Here is a 22,504-nt window from a genome sequence, read left to right as displayed (position 1 = left end):
GCAGCATAAAACGGGGTGAGTGATCCAAGAGAGAGTGAGAGAGAGTGCTATGTACTGAATTTCGTCACCCCCAAATTCATGTGTTAAAGTCCTAACTCCCAGTCTGACTATATTTGGAGACAGGGCTTTTAGAAGGCATTAAGGTTAAATGACGTCATAAAGGTAGGGCTCTAACCCAGTATGATTGGTGGCCTTTAAGAAGAGAAAGACAGAGAGAGCTCTTTTTCTCTCCACAGCATACACTAAGGAAAGACCACATGAGCACAGATTAAAGGCGGCCATCTGCAAGCCAGGAACTCAACCTCACCAGAACCTGACCATGCTGGCACCCTGAACTTGGATGTCTAGCCTATAGAACTGTGATAAAATTAATTTCTGCTGTTTAAGCTGTTAAATCTATGGTATTTTCTTCTGGCAGCCCTAGCTGACTAATATAGAGAGCATGCCCAAGTTGGAAGGCACAGTCTTTTTTAACCTAATCTCAGAAGGGATATCATCACTTCTGCCATATTCTCTTCATCAGAGGTGAATCAGTAAGTCCAGCCTAGTCTCAAGGAGAGAGGTGTGACTACCATGAGTTGGGGGTCATTGGGGTCATCTTAGAGGCTGCCTATCACAGAGGAAGAAAAATTTACACCTTTATTTTCAATAACCTCTAACTGGATTTAGCATCACATTCAATTATAAATGTAGGCAATACATCACTATAGTGTAGCAGCACCCGTGACTTGTAACCAATAGAAATCACAGCTATTTTCACATAATTTTACGGCTGTTGCATGTAAATTCTGCTTACCACTTCTCCAGAATATGGAGGTTATTAGATCTACGGTGTTAGATCTTGTTACTGAATATATTAAAGCAGAAGTTCATATTACTATGTAACAACTTTAAAAGAACATTTGGACAAATCTATTTCATTTGTAACTTCTATATTTTAAGAATTATACAATATTATCCTGAGAAGTGATCTGTAGTCACCAAACTGTCAAAGTATTTATGACACAAAAAGATTGAGAATTCCTGAGCAGGTGGCTTTCAAAGTCTGGTCCTTGGAACATCAGCACCAGCATCCTCTGGGAATTACTCTGAAATGTAAATGATCAGGTCTCCTCCCAGACTCATTGCATCAGAAACTCTGGGGGCGGAGCCTAGCAATCCTGGCTTTACCAAGTCCTGTAGGTGATTCGGACGCACACTGAAGTTTGAGAACCACTGGTCTAGAGTCTCTCATTCAGAGTCTGCATTTCCAAGAAGCTCCCAGGTGATACTCATACTGTAGGTCCAGGGACCACTTTTTGAGGACCACTTCCCTTGGCTAAAACACGATTAGCTGGATATCTATCTGTTAATCAACCCTCCTTTGGCTCTGCCACTAACTAGCTTGTAGTTCAGGGCAAGTTAACCTCTCAGAGTTTATTTATAGGTTAAATAGAACCACAAAAAACTATATACCAACATTCAGGGTTGTTGTGAGAAGGGGAAATACGTATCTGCAGTACTTGGCACAGTGCCTGGCATGTAGTAGAAACTCAAAAAGTAAATGTTATTAGCCATACTATGATTATCATCATTTAAAATTCTTATTAAGCACCAATCTTGCCTTGGCGGGGTTAAGAGTAGTAGAGAAGTGACATGCAAGCAGTTCCATGTCAGGACGGTCTCGAGGTGCTGCGGGAGCTTAGAGTAGGGAGATCTAACTGCAAAGAGGGCCAACTGGGTCTTAGATGGTTCACTCCTCTCCATTCACTCCTGGGCGAACCTCACATTGACCCTTCGAGGTTGGTAAAGCAAGCATAACTACTGTCATTCTCACATTATAAAGGAGGAAACTGAGTCTGAGGGAGGCCAATAACTGGCCCAAGGTCACACAGCTTGCACATAGCACAGGACACTATCAACCAGGGCTTTCCCCATGCCCATGTGGCCTCTTGATCAATGAGGTTACTAGGAGATGCATCCCTTAGGGAGATTTGGGAACATCCCCCTGGCCTGATCCGCAGGGTCCAGAGGAGGCCAGGGTGCTAGCTCAACTGGGGTATGAGGCTGCAAAGAAGCTGTCCACATGGGAAGTCCTAGAAGGGAAAAACAGCAGGCTGCCTGCGTGCCTCCTTGTGGGATCCATGGATATAGCCACCTCTTCCTGATCCCACAGACTGTCCCTCCTCCGTGTCCCACACACCCAGGTGCCAAAGGCAGTGGAAAAATGTGCTTCAGAATTTACCTCCTCGGTCTGGTATGACTTTTTTTTGCTTTTGCTTTGGGGCCCAGTGCAAAAGTAATATATTCAGGAGCTAAGTCATTCAGAGAAGGCATACTGAACGTATATTTGCTCTCCTCCATGAGACCAGAAGGTGATGATGGAAGATTTCAAATCTAACACCATCACAGGAATCAAAACTTTGCTTGGGCCATCAAACCTGAAGTTAAGTGAGAGCCCCACGTGTAGACGAGCGTTTTTGATTCTTACAGATTAGTGTGAATGACACCCTCAGACTTTGTCCCAGAACAATGCAGAAAACTGCTAACCCAGAACACTCAACCTGCTTTTCTGTCATAGTCGTGGACTTACCTCATCTCTTAGCATTTTTTCCCGTCTCTTTTCCTGTCTTTTACCAAGTGGCAGACCTACAAGCCTAGGACGAGTCAGAAGAGGCAAGAAATAACTTGTAGATTCATTTAAAGTGGTTTGGTCGGAAAGATCTCTGTTTAGCAATGCTCAGTGGTTATTTTCGTGAACATTCCTCTCAGATAAATAATTTCCTCCTCCTTCATAAGGAGGTACACTCTTAGAGCAAGGATGCTCCAAGTCACTGGGCCAGCCCCTGACTTCCTCTGACAAGATCTGGGCTTTGGAAAACCAAGTTTCTTCTAGCTTCTGCCCCAGGAGAGCACAGCACAGCAGTCAGGATGCCATCTCCCTCATGAAACACTCAGAAAATGAACCCCCCACATGGACAGCAAGCTTGCATAATTACAGTGAATGACAGTGCAAACTTAAGGATGCTGAGGGCTGAGGAAAAAGAAACACTTGGGTCAAAATGGAAAAGTTTTGTCAAGAGGTAAGTTTTCTCTGTCTCTTCCTATTCTCTGTTAATATGAGGATCTAAGTATTAACGTTAGAGGGAATGACATAATTCTGGAAAACTCTGAGAGGGAATTTCTCACATTTTCTATTAATGTAGTTCACTCTACTGATTGGTCCCACCACGCATTCACATAACCCAGCACTTACACAGCTTTCACGTTCTCTTCCTCATTTCTTGTTGACTCCCTCTCATGTTTCCCCTAGCCCCTGAAATACACTCCCTACGTTCTCCTCAGTGCAGCAGCCCAGCTCCTGCCATGTTAGTCTCCTTGGATGACAGAGCGTCTTACCACGTGGAGATGTCTGAAGGAAGATGTGTCCGCCCACTGGGTTATCCTCAGCAACTCCCTCATAGTTTCTTCTTTTGGGTTTCAGACTTTTTCTTTCTTCTTCTCTCCTTTCTTTCAGTTCTAAGGTCAAGTGGCCTCTCCATGTTGCTGAGGCTAACCCACCCGTACCCATATTAGTAATGTCACTCTCTCCTGCCTCTTTGGGACCTGCTGGGCCAGTTGCCCTTTCCTGCTTTCATCATTGTGGCAGAGACAATGGGTGCTCACCACATATCCCCATGGCCTTCCCTACATTTCCCAGCCTGTTCTGACTAGTGCTGGGCAATAGACGACGACAGAGTGACATAGGTCTCTCCCAGGCTGAGGCAGCTAAGAGCTGGCATGCCTCCTTCATCCCTCTCTTCTGCTGAGGTGACCTTGGGAGCCAAAGATCAAGAAACTGGTGTTGACGAGATGGACCAGATCTCCAAGTCACTGGATGGACTCAAGCCAACCTGTACTTCACATGGGTGAGAACGAAACTTTGGCTGTGCTAAGAAACTGAGTGTTTTTAAAAATTACCTCAGCCTAGTCAAGCCTATCCTGGCTAATACAATCCTTATCTCTCTCTCGGTACTGGATCTTTCGCTTCTTCTTGCCTATCCAGGTTCAAGCCCCAACCCTTAAGACTCATTTATTAAGTAAATGCTAATACCACTTTGTGAATCCTTCCTGAGTTGCCCCACTTGAAAATTCACTACTCACGTTTTAATATTCCCACAGAGACCTGTGCTAGCATTTTACATGTGCTGTCTGACTAATCCTTTAAAAATCCCTACTTTTACAGATGCAACTCTATTATAACATTTTTTACATTTTCTTTGAATGTTCACTTATGCATGCCTGTTTCCCACTATGATTGTCAACCCCTTGAAGGCAAGACCTCCCCACTTTGTCATGATTACCAAACTTGTTATCTTGACTTTTTTCCTGAAGATCTATACTTTAATTCCCAACATGTCTCCAATTTTTCATCTTTCTCTCTATACCAGGTCCTACGTCAGGCCACCTATGCTATTACTGCTCATGCAGCACCTTCACCTGGCGCCTAAGTCTGAAATCTTGTCTAGCCTGTCTATCTAGCCTGCAATCCAATCAATTGCCAAAGCTGACAGATTTCACATCGAAAATCTCTCTCTCATCTGCTCCTTCCTTTTAAATCCCAAAGCCACCACTCTAATTTTGGCCCTTGTGGTCATTCTCAACACCCTCTTAGGAGCTTTCCCCATGCTCATTTTGGAGGCTCCTATCAGATTAGCATTTCCAAAACGCAGAACTGGACTTCTTTTCTCAAAAATGCTCCACGGTTCTTTTCTACCTGTTGGTTTAAGCACACAATTCCTGGCCTTCATTAACCACCACAGTCATATCTCAGACTACTTTTCTTATTTCATTTACCCCTCTCTGTCCAGGGGTCTCTCTATTCAGTTGGGTCCACACCTTCCCAGCTTTATGACTTTATCCTTATGGTTCCTGTCTTCCTGAATGCCTTCCTACCTCTGCCTGTTGAAATCCTATTTATTTTAGGAGCTCTGCCTTTTATTTCAGGTATGTGTGTTTCTAATTCATGCCCGTCACTACTGCATATGACCCAAGGCTTGCCACTGCACATTCCTCATCCCCGAGAATCTTGCAGTTCCTTCTGTAGTGCCCAATACCTAACTACTCATTAAATGCCTGTGAAATTGAATGGAAAATAACTGTAATGTGTGTTACGAGCCTCCAAGTTCCTCTGAAATCCCCGAAAGAAGTTCCAAACCTTGCAGAAAATATTTCACAGGAAGGGAATAAGTGAGTTGCTCATTAGAACATTTCTTTGTTTTATGTCTGTGATCCAAAAGAAGAAAAATGTCCTCTTGCATCTCAAATAACTGGAAATTGGCCTCTCAATATATCATAGACTATAGTATATTTTATAGTGGAAATTTACATTTAATTTTCACGTCACTTTGCCTGAAATGGTTGTAGATTTTAGCTCATGACTGCATATTCCCTTCGCTAGCTTAAAAAAAAAAAACCCTCAAAATTGGGAACCTGGACACAAATCCTACCACTAAGAGGTAGATTAAATCATAAGATATTGACCCCAAAGAGTAGTGAAACGAAAGGTCTCCTAATCTTTACTGAAAAGATTAAATTTTTATAAGTATTAGGTCATAAAGTCATGGAATTGAGGATATTTCCATTTTACAGGAAAACTAAGAATTTAATACTAAAATCTAGACGGTTGCCAAACTATTTCTTAGAACTCATAAAATGGGTGTTAAAATTATCTTGTCCTCTTCTGTTTTTATTTTATTCCTGACCTAGGCAGTTATTCCAACATTAAGTCTTGGTTTATTATGAATAATTAATTGAGCATAAGAAAGAGTTGTTCAGCTAAAAGCAATAATATTTCTAAAATTAAAAAGCCAGGATATGAAAATTTGGTAAGGCATCATGTAAGAGCTTTGAATTCATGAAGCTATGGCATCAGATTGCAGATGAATATATAGTACTTGTCTTTCCTCTGCAAGCTACAGTGACTTAGTATATACTGTAGCCAAATGCTTTGAAATAATTTAGAAATTCAGGTAAAAGAATATGCTTAAAAGAAGTTTCATGAAGCAAATAGCCCTGTTATTTGCACAAATGGAGCCAACGTTCTTCACTAGGATCAATCAATTAGGCAACTTGGATGGATCTCAAGGGAATGACACTGAGCGAAAAAAGCCAATCTCAAAAGGTTACAAACTTATATAATTCCATTTAAATAACATTTTTTAAAAAAGATTTTTAAAATTTTTCCTTTTTCTCCCCAAAGCCCTCTGGTACATAGTCGCATAATTTTAGTTGTGGATCCTTCTGGTTGTGGCATGTAGGACGCCACCTCAGCATGGCCTGGTGAGTGGTGCCATGTCTGCCCCCAGGATCCAAACTGGCGAAACCCTGGGCCTCCGAAGCAGAGCACATGAACTTAACCATTCTGCCACAGGGCTGGCCCCTAAACAACATTTTTGAAATAAAAAAAATTACAGATATGGAGATTAGTGGTTACCAGGGGTTAGGGACTGGGAAAGATGTTCAGGAAGGAGGTCAGTGTGGCTATGAAGGGGTGGCGGGAGGGAACCTTGTGGTGGATGAATGTGGTGGTGGTTACATGAAGCTGCGCAGGTGAGAAAATTGCACAGAAACGCAGACATGCCAAAATCTGATGGTGTACTTCAGCTATGCAAGACGTTATCATTGGGGGAAGTGCTGGGTGAAAGGTACATGGGACCTCCTATAGGTTTTTTTGGCAACTTCCTATGAATCCATCATTATTTCAAAATAAAAAGTTTTTAAAAAATCAGACATTTCCTTGTCATTTAGAGAAGGGGTTGTGAATGCCTATGAGGTCAGGCAGTGACAAATAATTGGAGTGGCCAGGAACTGGGAGGGGGACCACTGGCTGATATCAAGGAGGCAGCTGCTATTTAACTCCTACCACTGGGGGACTATGCCTGGAATTGCTGAGTCTTCTCCATACTGTTGCTGTTTTTATAAAATGCCAGAAACTGAAATTTCTAATAAAAATCTCCTGACTTGTAAGTATTGACCACTAATTCAAACTTCTTTGAACACTGTATACAAGTCAAACTAAAGACACTACAGGGCTGGATTCAGCCTAACGATTCATGTGCCAGCGCAGCCTGAGGTCGGAGGTTCAGTGTGGCCCCAAGGTGAATGGCCCACTCGGCAACTTGGTAAATCTCAGTACACAGCTCATGCTTGTCTCTGGTCCCTTACGAAAGACGGAGAAATGGGTACTTCGGGGGAAGGAAGTGTTCTGATCAGGCTGCTAATGACAATGGCATAAGCCACCAGTCACTGACACCCAGGGACTCTGGAGAATGTCGGTTTGATCACAGCTCAGCCTGATGCCGCTGCTCCTGGAATCCTCCTGCAAGCTCTGACCTGGACCTTCATACCCGCTTCCTCAGCATGGGGCCTGGGACCCAGCAGGTGCTCAGTTTGTGTTTTCAGAAGTGCTCATTTGTTCTTCCCCAGCTATCTTAGTTATTGCATATTTTTAAAGCTAAGAGAGTCCTACAAAAACTGAGAAAATGAACCAGAATCTGGTGTGCTATGCTAGAGTTTACTGGAGGCTTACACAACAGTCTGGTGAGCGTGCTTTATACACAGGGGTCAGCAAAACTCACAACCTCTGTCTCTCTTTGAAGCTCTGAACGTAAGACTTTTGCTAATAGTGCAAATGAGCAGAGGGAGGTGCTGATAAGCTCCTTATTCTGGTTTGGTCCTTTAAAGGCTTTATCATCTCTGCCCTGCTAAATGCCCAGAGTCTCGTCATCCCTTCTTCCCCAAGTCCCAACCCAGCCAGCTGACTCACAGAGTGAAAAGGAGGCTGCAGCTAACTGCATCTTCTTCACCACAACCACGCCTGTGAGTCAGTAACATCTCCCCACTCCCACTGTCTGAAATACCACGTGCACTAACCAGACTCCTTCAGTCTCCAATCTCTAGCACACATCCAAGTCCTTCATAACGGAACTGAGTAGAAAAATTCTAATTTTTAAAAATTGGAATTTCAATTCAATTTAAAATAAAAAAAAATTTAAATCTTAAAATTTCATCTATGGTTCACAGAGTCAAATTTAAATTATTGAGACTCATTTGCATGATTTCTGTCCTCTTTTCCCCAAAAATCTGCTAATAAGACTCCAGAGAATGTTTGCTAACCCTCCTTTAAAAAAGGGTCTTTGTAGGTATTACATAATTATATATCAATAAAAGAGTCTTTTCCTGTTTACCATTTTTTTTACCAAGCTTTATAATATGCAGACTTTTGAAGGGTTGGTTCTCAGCCTTGAAAATTATGCTAATGAGGTAAGAGCAATAATTCAAAGTGTAGCCACTAATTTCTCTAAGGGGAAATATGCAGAGACCCTGGGTTCTACGTTTGTTTTCAACTAATTATCATGTATTTACTTTTCCATTAGTGCAATAATTTTTCTTTCAATTCGGAATTAAGCGATAAGACACTGAATTATATAAAGGCCTGTTTAGCATACCAGACACACCCCATCACTCCCTAGTCCTCTGATTTACAGCTCTTAGAATGCACCACCAAGAGGCTGTCTATACGCCCTTTCGTATTTATATTCCATCATGCAGTCACCTCAATAACTTATGCAGTCTCAGAATGACTACCTAGCAATTAGCTCCAGTCTTTTCTAACTCACCATCTCATTATGTAAAGTGGATTTGAACACAAACTTTATTAGCAACTTTCCATTCGAATTCCTTCTTATCTCCCCCACCCCCACACGGCCTAGTAATGTCAGTTTGTATGTGACCAAAATACTCTGGAAAATGACAGTTTAAAAAAATCCACAGTGGACCGGCAGCACATTTAGTAATTGGTCTTTGCACTATGGGGCACTACAATAAATTGAGATTGTCATATTTCAGCTGAAGCATGTGATGCAATTCTTTATAGAAATGGAAATGAATTCTCCCTGCTACACAGCATTTTAACTATGTTCAGGAGGAATGGGCCAGTAAGAAAGCTATTACTTATATTCTAAAGGTTAAAAAAAATCCCCAAACTCTTTGTTAAAAGGTAGAAGAATTCATACTATCACTTCTTCAAACCCTAGAAAGAGGGCGGACAGCCTTCAGTGCTCTCTCACTGACTTACCGACGTCGGGATCCGTGGCTTGAACTCTGGTCAACAGAGCCTTGGTGGCCGTGTTCTCATAGACACAGGCATTGTAGTGGTCGGAAGAAAACACAGGGGGGTTATCATTCACGTCTTCCAGGATCAGGTGGACATCAGATTGGCAGAACCTGCCACCCCCGTCGGTGGCCCTGGCAATCAGGCTGTACACAGGGACCCTCTCCCGGTCCAACTGAGCCAAGGTTTTTAACTCACCTGTGAAAATATATAGTGGCATGGTTGGCCTGGCTTTTCAAAAACTGCCTTTCTTTGAAGAGCAGAGAACCAATTATATAAAGAATCCCCAATACAGGAAGGACCAATGACATTTGGCTCAAGTGCCTCATACTTTGAAAAATAGAGCAAATTCAATTTTTTTTTTTGAGGAAGATTAGCCCTGAGCTAACATCTGCTGCCAATCCTCCTCTTTTTGCTGAGGAAGATTGGCCCTGAGCTAACATTTGTGCCCATCTTCCTCTATTTTATATGTAGGATGCCCATCACAGCATGGCTTGATAAGCCATGTGTAGGTCAGCTCCCAGGATCTGCAGTGGCAAACCCCTGGCCACCGAAGTGGAGTGTGTGAACTTAACCACTATGCCACTGGGCTGGCCTCAAATTCAATTTTTTCAAGCATCAGGGAAAAATTTATGGGACTCTGGATGCAACAGTGAACCAGGCGTATGATCTTCAAATTAATTAATCCCACCGTGAAACCTCTGTTACTAGTGGTTCTTTCTTTTGGTTACATGGAGAAGCCCTGTACCTCTTTATACCTCTCAAGACCTGCTCTGGAGATCAGCTATGACTCTGGATTTCTGCTATATCTCCAGAAAAAGCATAGAAAATGGAATAGTTCTCTGATGCTCAATCACATCAATGATCCGTAGACCCAGAAGGGGCAGTCTCTTTGCTTCCAGATACTCAACATCTTTTTACCCCATCTTTTAGAGGAAAATGAAATATTAAAACAGAGGATGGCTTTAGCAGAAAGAAGTCTTGAAGGACTCCTACTGTGCCAGGGTGAACCCTACTTGCTGGATTGTGGAAGGGCCTGTGGTTGCTGGGAGAGGGTTCCAGTGGGGGAACACTTGAGGCAGCAGCTATTCAGCAACCAGCATGGAGGAATGTTATGTCTATATTTTAACCATTGGAGCACCTGTACTGGTGCTGGGCATCAGCCCCTGTAGAGAGTTTGTTGTTGTTGTTGAAGTTTCAATAGATAATGACAACAAGTACAGAGACAGACCTGAATACATGGTATTTGGTGAAAAGCATGACTCATGAAATATTATTACTCTTAAATGAAAATAAATTAATAGACATTGTTTGGATCAAGCCATCTATACTTACAAAGCAGTTCCTCCTACAGCTTCCCTGCTACAGCCAGTTCTTAGACATAGGCTGGATCATTTCCCTCTTCTACTCAAAAATGTCCAGTGGTTTTTCAGTTGGGTATTCAAGACCCACCAGGATCTGGCCTAAAGTTATTTTTCCCACTACTTTTTTTCACAAGCCATTCTATAGCTCCTTTCACCAGTGACAATGTTGTACATGACATTACCTGGATGTGCCATGCTCTCCGCTCATGCTGCCCCCATGGCCAGCAGCGTCCTGCTTTAGCTACTAGAATCCTGGCTCAGTTCCAATGCCAGCTCTTCTTTAAAACAGTTTCCTCTTCTCTCTTGTCAGAATATTAGCTGCTTCTTCCTCTGTGCCCACATAGAACTCCCCTGATATCTCTCCTGGGCATGCATTTCATTCTGCCATTCATTATTATTATTGGCTTACTGGTCTGTCTTCCCCACTGGGTTACAATATCCCTTGGGCATGGTTTGTTTTGTTCATCTTGGAGTCTACCACAAATATCCCAAAAGTTCTTTTACATGTACTACCTACTCAGTAAATGTTAGCTATTGAATAATCACCAGGCCCATACAGCCAAGCAGTATGTTCCTGCATAGCTCAGTGCTTCCCAGTAGGATACAGATGACATGGAGGAGGGCAGGGAAAAGCTACTACTTTTTGGAGACTCAATAGCTATTGTTCACTCGAACCAACACAACCCTGGAAATATGCAAGCTATTCGATCTTTATACTTCATTTAAAAATTGCCATTTGATGGACTATCTAATACACAACACTGAGATAATTTATTTCCATAGAAAACGTCTTTTCCATTAGCTCTGGTCTTCAGTGCGGGCATCTGCCTTTAGCTTACATAACCTTTCACCTTATAAATTTTACCTGAATATGTAAGCAAATCTGAGGGCTCGTAGCTTTGGAGAAACTAGGCAGGAATGTTTAATAAAAACCAAACAACTGTGTTAATAAGCATCAGGAAAGGATCCAAAAGGGACTTAGAGAAAAACTCTCCTTACTATGCATTGCTGTTTAGTTTGCACAGCAACGTGTTTGTGATGAAACTCTATGTATACTCTTTTTAGGACAGAGGCCTTAACTCATGAATATGAGAAACAGGAGGAGCAAAGAGACATGTCTGATTACTTGTCATTAATAAATGTAGGTAAAGTCAAGGCAAGTTTTATAAGCCAAATAAAGTTTGTGTGTTCTGGATCGCCCATTATCAGATATGTGCAACTAGTATTTCCTAGAGGGCAAGACAGCAGGGGGTCATATCAAGCCTCTTAGAGGACCTGTCATAACTACCCATTAGTGATGAGACCACACGAAAGTTTAACTTCTCTCATGGACTAACAATGGCATTTACCCAAAGAATAAATTTCACCTTACCACTTTCTGGATCTAGAAAAAATTCATTGTTTCCAGATCCATAGAGTGAATATCGTATATCTCCATTGGATCCAATATCGGCATCCTTAGCACTGACCTTCAAGATGATTTTATTTGATGGAATGTCTTCGGGAAATAATGCTGTATATGCAACCTAGGCAAAGGCAAAGAGCAGTAATTAAATCATCACTATTTCTGAGGCAATTGCCATATTTAGCATTATAAATTATTTCTTTAAAAATGCATTCATATAGGGGCTGGCCCCGTGGCCGAGTGGTTAAGTTCGTGCGCTCCGCCGCAGGCAGCCCAGTGTTTTGTTGGTTCGAGTCCTGGGTGCGGACATGGCACTGCTCATCAAGCCACGCTGAGGCAGCGTCCCACATGCCACAACTAGAAGACCCACAATGAAGAATATGCAACTATGTACCTGGGGGCTTTGGGGAGAAAAAGGAAAAAAATAAAATCTTTAAAAAAATGCATTCATATAACTTAGCTTTTGCTGTCTTTTTCCTTCATCACAGAACTATCTTTCAATATGTGATGAAACATGGTATATCTGCTGCCCCACCCCTTCCGTGCTCATTCAGTCAACAAATACTGATTGAGCATCTATTACGTCCTACATATTATGGAGATGCTAGGAAAACAATGGTGAAGAAAACAGGCAAAAATCCTCGCCCTTGTGGAACCAGGACACACATCACATATTGATCATGATTCTCTTTTTCTGTTAAGTGCCAGTGAGTCCTTGGGACGCTTTGACTCTTAAAGAGGCACTACTAACACTTGGCATTAGTATGAGAGATTAAATCTATTTGCAACACTTTTCTAAGCTAGAGAATACCAATACTGTCTCTCGCTCCACATGGTAAAGAAAAGTAAATTAATTGTGATTCACTTTCAGTAAGAAAGAATATAAATCTAGTTCTGGCACCTTGCATTGGCTGTCATGTTTTGGATTGTAGTGGAAAGGCTAATTCATGAGGAGCCTGGAGACCTGGGTTTACTACCAATATTCCCACTAACCAGCTGTGTAAACTTACACAAACAAGTAATTTACGCTTTCGAATGGTCCATTTCTTTTCTACAAAATCAGTGATTTAGACAGAATAAGTCATAAAATCCTTTATGATTCCTTAAAAATTATTTAATTTGAAGACTCATGGTTTTGCTTTTGCTTTTTTTGGGGAGGGAAGGAGCAAAATTAGGTACTTGATCTTGCTACCTATTCCTTTTTCTTGTTTATAACATTTCGTCCTAGACTCTACCTCCTAGCCTCTTATATTCAATTAGAGCTCACTAATCAAGGAGATAAGAGCAGAAATTAACCTGGCCGTAAGAAGAACAGAGAAATGGGTTTTGATTTAATTGTAGAGAGGAAGAATAAGAAGCAGGAATGCATCCGCAGATCTCACCTGATCACACACTGGGCTGTTGTCATTCACATCACTGACAGTCACTTCGACCATGGCCTGCGTGACAAAGAGCCCGTCGGTGGCAGTGATATTGAGGAAGTAAATGTCTTGTTCCTCTCTATCTAGAGGTCTCTTCACATAAACCTTCCACTCACTCTGCACCAGGCCCAGGGCAAACCTTCCTCGAGGGTTCCCTCCTGCAGTGAGAAAAAGAGTTTTTGAAGCTGTGCAATGAAATGCTTTGATCTACACCTACAGTGAGAGGCCTGTGTGGGGTCATCCAGGTGCCCCTCAAACTGTATCCTTTATGATACTGAAAAGAAACTGATAGTGTGTTCTGACTCAACTGCAACAAAGCATGATATTTATAGGCTTGGTTTGTGTGAAAAGTAAAACAGTAACTTTCCAAGAGAATACAATGCACTTAGAGAAGCTGGAGATGATCTCTTGTTTACTTTCCCTTAAGGACAATCAAATTCAAACAGTGAACAATCAATCCTCTTCTCCGGATGAAATAACTGTCTTTCCACTTCGTCTCAAGAGAGGATGTAATACACTATAGCGCTTGTTACCAAGACAATTTCATTAACTGTTGATTATGTAATCAAAGACAGACAGTCAGTTCTATTAAGGAATCTTTTAATGAAGCCTTTATCATACAGCTGTGCTCTTCTTATAAAGCCCAGAGTTTTGGAGGGAGAAAAGTTTGTGTGACAGAGAGGAAGACCCATTAGTATTGAGTAGCCCTAACGAGGGGTCATTTAAAGAGCAGTTCAAAGATAAGCACTGCAATTAGATCAAATACGTCAGAATGAAGCTGGCGAAAGTATAAGAAAAGTAGAAGAGATGAAGTGGAACACCTCGTTATGATGCTGAAAACATTGACAGTGGTCCCAGCAACATCCCTTTCCTACATCATTAAACTACATGGAGACAGAAGCAGCTTGGAGAACAAGATAGGAAGGGGAGGGAAGAAAACTACCTTGACCTTCTAATCCCAAAGAGGGAGATAATGCCACTTCAGACTTGGAGGAAGACTGGACAAGACAACTGGAAAGAAGCCAGGAATCCAGTTAGATCATCAATATTTCATTCATTTGCATCAACAAGTATTTATCACCTGCTCTGGGCCAGGCACTGTTCCAGGCAATAGGACTAGAGCAGTGGACAGACCTGACAAAAATCCTTGCTCTTGTCATGGAGCTCGCATTCTAGTGGGGAAGACTGACAATAAACAAATAAATAAGGAAAGCATATTGCAGACTTGCTGCTACTTGGTTGAAAAAGTGGAGTCATCTCACCTTCTTACAATGAATCTACAAAAGAGGAGAGGGCAAAAATCAGGGTGCTGCCAGAAGGACTGAGTGGGAAGTAGTGAATTCTGAGTGCTGCACTGCACTCTCGATTATAAGGCAGGGAAGGGGGTTAGTCTAGGGGTGTCAACAGCATGAGGAAGCCATGGGATAAATGGACCACATTTGGCAGACAGTGCAGAAAACCGGAGGGCTGCACATTCCTCTAGTGCAGTGGGTCTCAATTGGAAGTGGCTTTGTCCCCCCTCCCCCACCCCGGGACATTCGTCAATGTCTAGAGGCATTTTTGAATGTCACATCAGGGATGGTGGTGGTGGTGGTGCTACTGGAATCTATTGGCTTGAGGCCAGAGATACTGCTGATTATCCTACAATGCACAGAACAGCCATCCACAACAAAGACTTATCCAGCCCCAAATGTCATAGTGTCACGGTTGAGAAAACTGCTCTGGTGAGGCTTGGGGTCCTCCCTGGGATATCACTTTCCTCCGCCACTGGCTAGGATTCAACTATGCTTCACTCAAATATTATTTCAGCACACACAAATTTAACCTCTCTATTCAATGCTTTAGGTGCAGGCCTACACGGTTCTTTTGTTAAATAAAATGATTAATGGTCCTTTGTTAATCTGAGGCAGCACAGCCAAGTTGTGCTGCATCAAGACCAAAAGTTAAATCTAATTAAAGTCAGTTGGTGTTTGGCACTGCTCATAGCAACAGTGGCTTTAAACTACGCTGTTCTCATCACTTCGGTGAAGTCGATGGGATGGTCCCTTTAAATCATCCACTGAGAATTCAGAGACAATGTATAAATAATTAAAGTTGAACATTTAGAATTCTTCCAAATAAAAAAGTATCCTTCAGAATGCCTAAAAAGCTTATTGTCTGAGACTGAATGCAAATAAATCAAACTGATGCTTTACTCACCTTTCTTTCTTTACCACTATTGCTCATGTCCTTACTGCAGAAATATACATTTTAATGAAAAAAAGGAAGATATTGAATAAAGCATAAATGCATAAAGCATATATGCATAAAGAGCTTTAAACAGAAAACACCATCATGAAAACAGTTCCATAAAGAACAAGAAGAATAAAGAAAAGAGAAGTGTGGCAATCTCAGGCATTGACACACAAGCTCTCCCGTGGATCTTATTCTGCAGTGATTAATTAACTTTCCCACTAAGGTACTTAAGCAGATTCTGTGTCCTGAGGGCATTCTAATTAATTCATTTTTCACTTTGAATAATGTAGTTTTTCTAAAGGGAAGCCACCTGACTACAAGTATTGATGGATTCTTTAAAATCTTTAGGCATTTTGCTTATGTTCTGTCTTTGAATGTCACAACATCAAAATATTAGCTTTAAAAACTCCAAATAATTTTTAGAAAGACTGCTCCCACACCACCAACCCTCTCTTCTTTGCAGTTGAAGGCCAATCACCCCCAGAAAGCTATTCCTGATCAGTGACACCCCTTCTTCACTCTGACATGAAATCCTTGGCCCCTCAGAGCAACAGTGACATTTTTTGTACACTCTGGGTGACCTCATTTGTCTATCTTGTGCTTTTCCATTGAACCGCTACTTACTATTTGGAAAGACAGAAAAGAGATCTAAGAAAATTGAGTTGTCAGCAGAAACACCCTTTGACTTAGAGTTATAACTTAGGATTTTCCAGCAAAAGGTCAAACCATGCTATCTAATTTGTACAACTGTGTACGTGTGTGTGTGTGCATATGTATTTTTAATTCCAGGAGAAACATGTAAGTGAGACTTCCTGGAATCCAGCTATTGTTTTGTAGTGGAAACCCACTACAAAAAGTAGGAAAAAGGAATGTAGTTAAAAATCTCTCTCTCCATCAAAAAATGCTATTTTCGGGGCTGGCCCCGTGGCCGAGTGGTTAAATTCATGTGCTCCGCTGCAGGTGGCCCAGTGTTTCGTTGGTTCGAATCCTGGGCGTGGACATGGCACTGCTCATCAAACCATGCTGAGGCAGCGTCCCACATGCCACAACTAGAAGGACCCACGACGAAGAATATACAACTATGTACTGGGGGGCTTTGGGGAGAAAAAGGAAAAAAAAATCTTTAAAAAAAAAGCTATTTTCATTTCTTCAGCTGAGATATATGGCTGGACTCCTTTTTAAATGATAAAATGTGATGTGAGGACTAGGTACCAATCTGGGTAATCTGTTGTAGGCAAACCAGTGAATTCCAAACTAAGGCTGAGTCAGCAGCAGGCAACAACTGAAAAACTGTCTACTCACAGATCTTTTACTCAGTCCCAGAGAGGTATTATTTCTCTCAATTGCTCATCTCATCTTCCTTCTTCTCTCCTACTCTTACCTCCTACCACCTTCCAACCCTCTTTAGAAAGTAGCACAAAAAGTGAAAACTGAGAGTGGCAGACTCACCTGTAATGTGGTAGCTCACTTGGCGATTAATGTCGGAAGTGTCTCTGTCCCACGTGCTGAGGACGGCCACTACCTCGCCCGGTGGGTCGCTCTCTTTCACATTCCCTCGGTACACCTCATGGGCAAAGACTGGTGCATTGTCATTTATATCTGTCACCCTGACAGAGACCAAAGCCGTGGAAGAAAGAGAGAAGGCCTCTCCGAGGTCAGAGGCCACCACAGAGAAGGTGAATGCGGGGTCTGTCTCATGATCCAGGTCCTTTAAGGTACTGATCCAGCCTGTGTTGCTGTCAATATTGAAGGCTTCCATTACCTTTTCGGGCTGGGAATCCGAGTGAAGGGAGTAAGTGACCTGCCCATTGGCTCCCCAATCCATATCGATAGCTCTCACCTGTGTGAGTTTGGTGCCAATAGGCATCCCTTCCATTATGATCGTCTCATAGCTTGAAGTTTCAAAGACTGGCTTGTTGTCATTCAAATCCAATACCTTGATATCTACATCTACGGTAAACACAATGTCTACCTTGTCCAGAGGTATAGTGGCTGCTACTTTAAAGTGGAAAGCTGGGCTGATTTCATGATCAAGGCGTTTGTCAAGCTTGATCGTGCCTGTTTCCTGTTCTATGATGAAGACACCCCCTTTGTTATTTTCTAGTCGTTCCCCATTAACCATGCTGAACCTGACATTCTGGCTGGGCAAAATCCTCAGGGTGTCCACCGTGCTCCCAATGGCTGTATCTTCTGAAATGGTAAAAGAATATTGAGACTGGGTGAATGCAGGCAAGAATGTTTCAGGGGGCAAGACGTGGATATAGACAGGAATGAGGGAGTGCTTTACTGGAATGCCGCCATCTACTGCTTTGACAAAGAATGACAGTACTGTGTTTTTCAGCTGGTTAAAATTGCCCTTTGTCACCATCCAGCCATTGTCAGGATCGATTTCCAGGAGGTCAGCCACCGAGACTGAGGCCTCGCTATACAGGGAATAAGCAATCCTTGAATTTGCTCCATCGTCTGGATCCATGGCTTGAACCTGAGTGACCAAGTGTCCCCTTCCAACATCTGCCCTGACGCTGGCTCTGTATTCCACTGTTAGGAACTGGGGAGCATTGTCATTTTCATCCACAACAATCACCCTCACGGTGCAGAAAGTTGTTCTCCCTCCACCATCGAGGGCCCTCAAAAAAATGCTGATGTCTCCTTCCAGAGGGTTTTCCCTGTCGAGTCTTTCTGTTGTGATGACCTGTCCATTGCTGTCTATGAGGAATCTATCCTTAGCAAAGTCATTGATGATGGTGTAGCTGATCTGCCCATATGTCCCTGGGTCCCCGTCCGTGGCTCGAACGTGAATTACCTTTGTCCCAGCAGCCGCATTCTCTCTCACCTCAGCTACATAGGTGTTTTGTGAAAAGGCAGGGCTGTACAGGTTAGCCCCTAGTACCCTGATATGCACCTGTGCAGTGCTGGTGAACAACCCATCAGAGACTGACACATTGAGACTGTACAGAGGCTCCATCCGCTGCTTCCGGTGGTTGGACAGTGTGATGATGCCACTCTTGCTGTCCATCAGAAAGCTTGTCCGGTCATTCCCAGATAAAATGCTATATTCCAACCGGTCAAAATCAGAGCTGTCTGCATCAGAGGCTTGCACACAGGTTACAAAATGGCCCCGGGGGGGCTAATTCACTCACATAGGACTCATAAATGAGCTGATTAAAAACTGGAGGGTTGTCATTTACGTCTGAGATGTAGATATGAACCAGGACCTCGCTGCTGAGTGATGGGAAGCCATTATCTGTTGCTCTGACTTTCAAAGTGCAGTGTTGCACTAACTCATGGTCCAGCATCCGTGCTGTCAGTATTAAGCCACTTGCACTGTCTATGTGAAAATAATCTGTGCTGTTGTAAGTATCCTGGACAATCTGATAATGTACCATTTTATTGTTTTCTGAGTCTGCATCAGTAGAGACAACTTGCAAAACAGGTGTTCCAATGAGGGATGCTTCAGATAATGTTGTATTATATGTGAGTTGATCGAAAATAGGGGGGTTGTCATTTACATCATTAACTAACATGTCAACGGTGACTTCAGCCCTGGCACCAGTAAGGGCATCACTGGCTCTTACTGTCAGCTTGTAAACAGATGTAATTTCATAATCCAAAGGGCTAACAACTTTCAGTACCCCAGTGTCAAAGTCAATATTAAATTGTTTATAAGGATCCCCATCAATAATGATATATATTATGCCTTGGCCTTCTGGACTGGTGGCGTTGATGCTTAGAATGGGGGTGTCCATTCTGATGTCTTCGTTGATGGATGCTGTATAAAAGGGCTTATCAAACACAGGCATTGCTTTGTTGACAATAGTGATGGGAAGTTCCACAGAAGTGGACAAAGAGGGTTTTCCACCATCTTTGGCTAGGATGGTGACTCCATACTCAATGTTGGACAAGTCAGAATTGAATGCTTCTTTTAAAATAACATTCCCTGAATTAGGGTTAATTTCAAAGTGGCCATAGTCATCCTGTAGGACATAGGTCACTTCTCCATTTGCACCTTTATCTTTGTCAATGGCTGTCACCTGGTAAATCAGAGTCCCAGGCTCAGCATCAACTTGCACAGCAGCATAGTAAGGGAGGCCCACAAAGACTGGAGAGTTGTCGTTTATGTCTTCAATGTTAACCCTGACCACCACTCTAGCCACACGCAGATGGTCCAGCTCGCGGCTGGCTTCCACCACCAGCTCATATAACTCTTGTTCTTCACGGTCAAAGGGGACTCCGGTGGTCTGAATGACCCCTGAGGTAGATTTTATCTTGAACTTATTTCCTGGGTTTAAGATGCTATATTTTAAGGGCTCATTAAGGCGATTTCCAACGGCATTGACGATTGCAACTTTGGTTATGTTAGTGTTGTTCTCTGAGATCGAGGTGGAGTAAAAGCTTTGTGTAAAGTGGAGGCCGCTGTCCATGGCTTCTTTAACCAAGATGGTGACCATGGATGTACTGTAGAACTTTCCGTCAGACACTTTAACTATCAGCATATAGTGATCTTTGGAAAGGTTGTTGTTTTTTACGGTCAGCACTCCACTATTTGAGTCAATTAAAAAATGATCCAAGCTGCCTTCCATTAGGCTGTATGTCAGTTCAGGTGGCACCTCGGAGTCAGGATCCATAGCACTAACTTTCAGAACCTCCACTCCAACATAGGTAGGTAAAAGTAAGACAGTCTCAAACACAGCCTGAGTGAAAACAGGTGGGTTATCATTCACATCTGTCACTTCTATGTTCACCTCAACGGGACTCTCTGCAGTCAGCTGGGGGCTACCACTGTCTCTCACATGCACATGAAAATGGAAATGGGCAATGGTTTCATGGTCCAGGTTGGCAATTGTTCTGATTGCACCTGTATTGGAGTCCACAGTGAAGAACTTCTTGGCCGTGGACTCCACAATCTGATACACAAGCAGAGCATTCCGGTTGCTGTCAGCATCAGTGGCTCGAATCACTAGTGGGCTGTTATCCATGCTCCTGACAATGCTATTGACTGGGGCAGCTTCACTTAGGCTGCCTGAATACTGAGAAAAGAGAAAAACTGGGGCATTATCATTTTCATCAACAATCTGAATATTGACTGTGGCATTGGAGGCCATTCCTGCCATGTTAGTGGCTTGAACGATGAGCTGATAAGAGGACGTGCGCTCATAATCCAGTGCCTTCCGAGTGGTGATGACTCCAGAATATGGATTTATGGTAAAGATCCCATCAATGTTCCCATCTTTGATTTCATAAATGAGGGTAGATTGACTGATGGCAGAGATTAGAATGACTGATGTTCCAATATCAACATTTTCATTTACCTCTGCTTGGTAGTCTTTCTGAGTGAACTTGGGGTGAGAATTATCAGACATGGTGACAGAGATGCGCACAATTGCAGTGGCAGACATCGGCGGGGAACCCTGATCTGTGACTTTGACCGAAAGGACAAACTGGCCCATCGTTGTCATGTCTGGTTCTTTGGAAACAGTGATGATGCCCAGGACTGGTTCGATCTTAAATGTGTTCCCAGTGTTCCCTACAATATAGAAATCAATGGGGAAATGAGTTACAAGTGGGTCATTTTTTGAAGATTAACTCTTTATCTAAAGGCTCCTTTACTGCAACATGGACATAGAAAGAAATTACTTGTATTCATTCCATCTCATTCTAAATAAAATGAGAGACTCCTCTTTTAGGGGTATTCAAAAGCAAGTGAAATGAGTTTTTCAGTAAAATTGTGAATTTCAGATCAGTATCTTCTTAATCTAGGTTAATAACAATGACAACACAATACTGTGTACATTCAAACTGGGAAACAAGAGTTTGTAGGAGAGATTGTCTGTTAAGAATGTTTAAGACTTCCTTATTCTCAGCCTTGTGAGAAGAGTAACGGACTGGGCTAGCACATGCTAGTGCCACTGGTAAAAAGGTATTTATACCTACACCAGTGCCATATTCTGTGTTTTACCTTATGAGAAAAAGGGTTGTAGGAATTGTTTCAGAATATTATAATGTAGTCATTTGGCTTCAGATTATCCCAAAAGTAAGCTTTGCTATAAGGAGTTGATCTTGTTTCAGCCTATCAGAACCAACTCCATCCCGAACACTACTTTGGCAAGGGGGATTTTGTGGGACGTGAACAATTCTTCCCAAGTCCCTGCTTGCTTTGTAAGCTGTGAGGACTTTTTCTGACTAGCCTTCTATTCTTCACTTCCCCACGCCCCAAAACACACATCCACACACGGATACAAAACTAGACATAAAAAAAATGATAAGGCAGTTGCTCCAATCTGTAACCATTCTATTCACTAAGTATTTGAGAGGTTTCTGGTGAAGTAGGAAACTGTTGATACTCTGCACCAGCATTGAAACCAAGAACTTGGAGCATAACTCTTATGGAAGTGAGAAACTGACACTCCACTTTGACATATCTGAAATGGGAAGGGCTGTGAACCGTGACACTGTAAGAGTTTAGAGCTCTGCCTCTGAAACGCACAGTGGTGTGAAATCTGGGATTGTTGAGGATGAGGAAAATAAGAGAGGAGTCAAGAATGAGGAACGCAAAACTTGAAGAATGTAAAGAATGTAGCTCAAACGTAGTGGACAGTATGAAGCAGAATTCTTCACCAAGCGGCTTTTTACTTCTCTCCTCAGGCTTTCTGACAGTTCTCAAAGAACTCACATGCTTGTGTGTCCAATTGTTTTAAATCAAAAGTTAAAAATATTGAATAAATTGAATAACGTTATATCTGGATTTTTCTTTCTTTTTAAAGTACTGTAGCATGGCAAACATATAAATGATTTAATTGTCATTATCCTTAAGATAGGCTCCAGGATTGAGAGGGCAGCTATATGTGTCTATTGAAATATACAGCAAATACTGCTGTATACATACTTACTAAATAAAGTTTTCCATGTCTAAAAATGAAAAAGTCGTGTTCAGATAAAACTTGTTTCT

The 22,504-nt window shown here is 42.3% G+C and overlaps 1 protein-coding gene across 1 annotated transcript in view; it reads right to left on the bottom strand.

Moving 5' to 3' along the window:
- FAT3 (FAT atypical cadherin 3) overlaps positions 1–22,504 on the bottom strand; it is a 615,042-nt gene that overhangs the window by 70,616 nt on the left and 521,922 nt on the right. The window contains 5 exon segments of the mRNA XM_046684612.1: positions 9,098–9,331; positions 11,870–12,023; positions 13,285–13,481; positions 17,008–18,682; positions 18,684–21,082. Coding sequence (XP_046540568.1) covers positions 9,098–9,331; positions 11,870–12,023; positions 13,285–13,481; positions 17,008–18,682; positions 18,684–21,082 — 4,659 coding nt within the window.

Source organism: Equus quagga, chromosome 14 (genome assembly GCF_021613505.1).
Source record: "Equus quagga isolate Etosha38 chromosome 14, UCLA_HA_Equagga_1.0, whole genome shotgun sequence".
In the NCBI taxonomy this organism is placed as follows: domain Eukaryota; kingdom Metazoa; phylum Chordata; class Mammalia; order Perissodactyla; family Equidae; genus Equus; species Equus quagga.
This window is presented reverse-complemented; position numbering and strand designations above follow the sequence as displayed.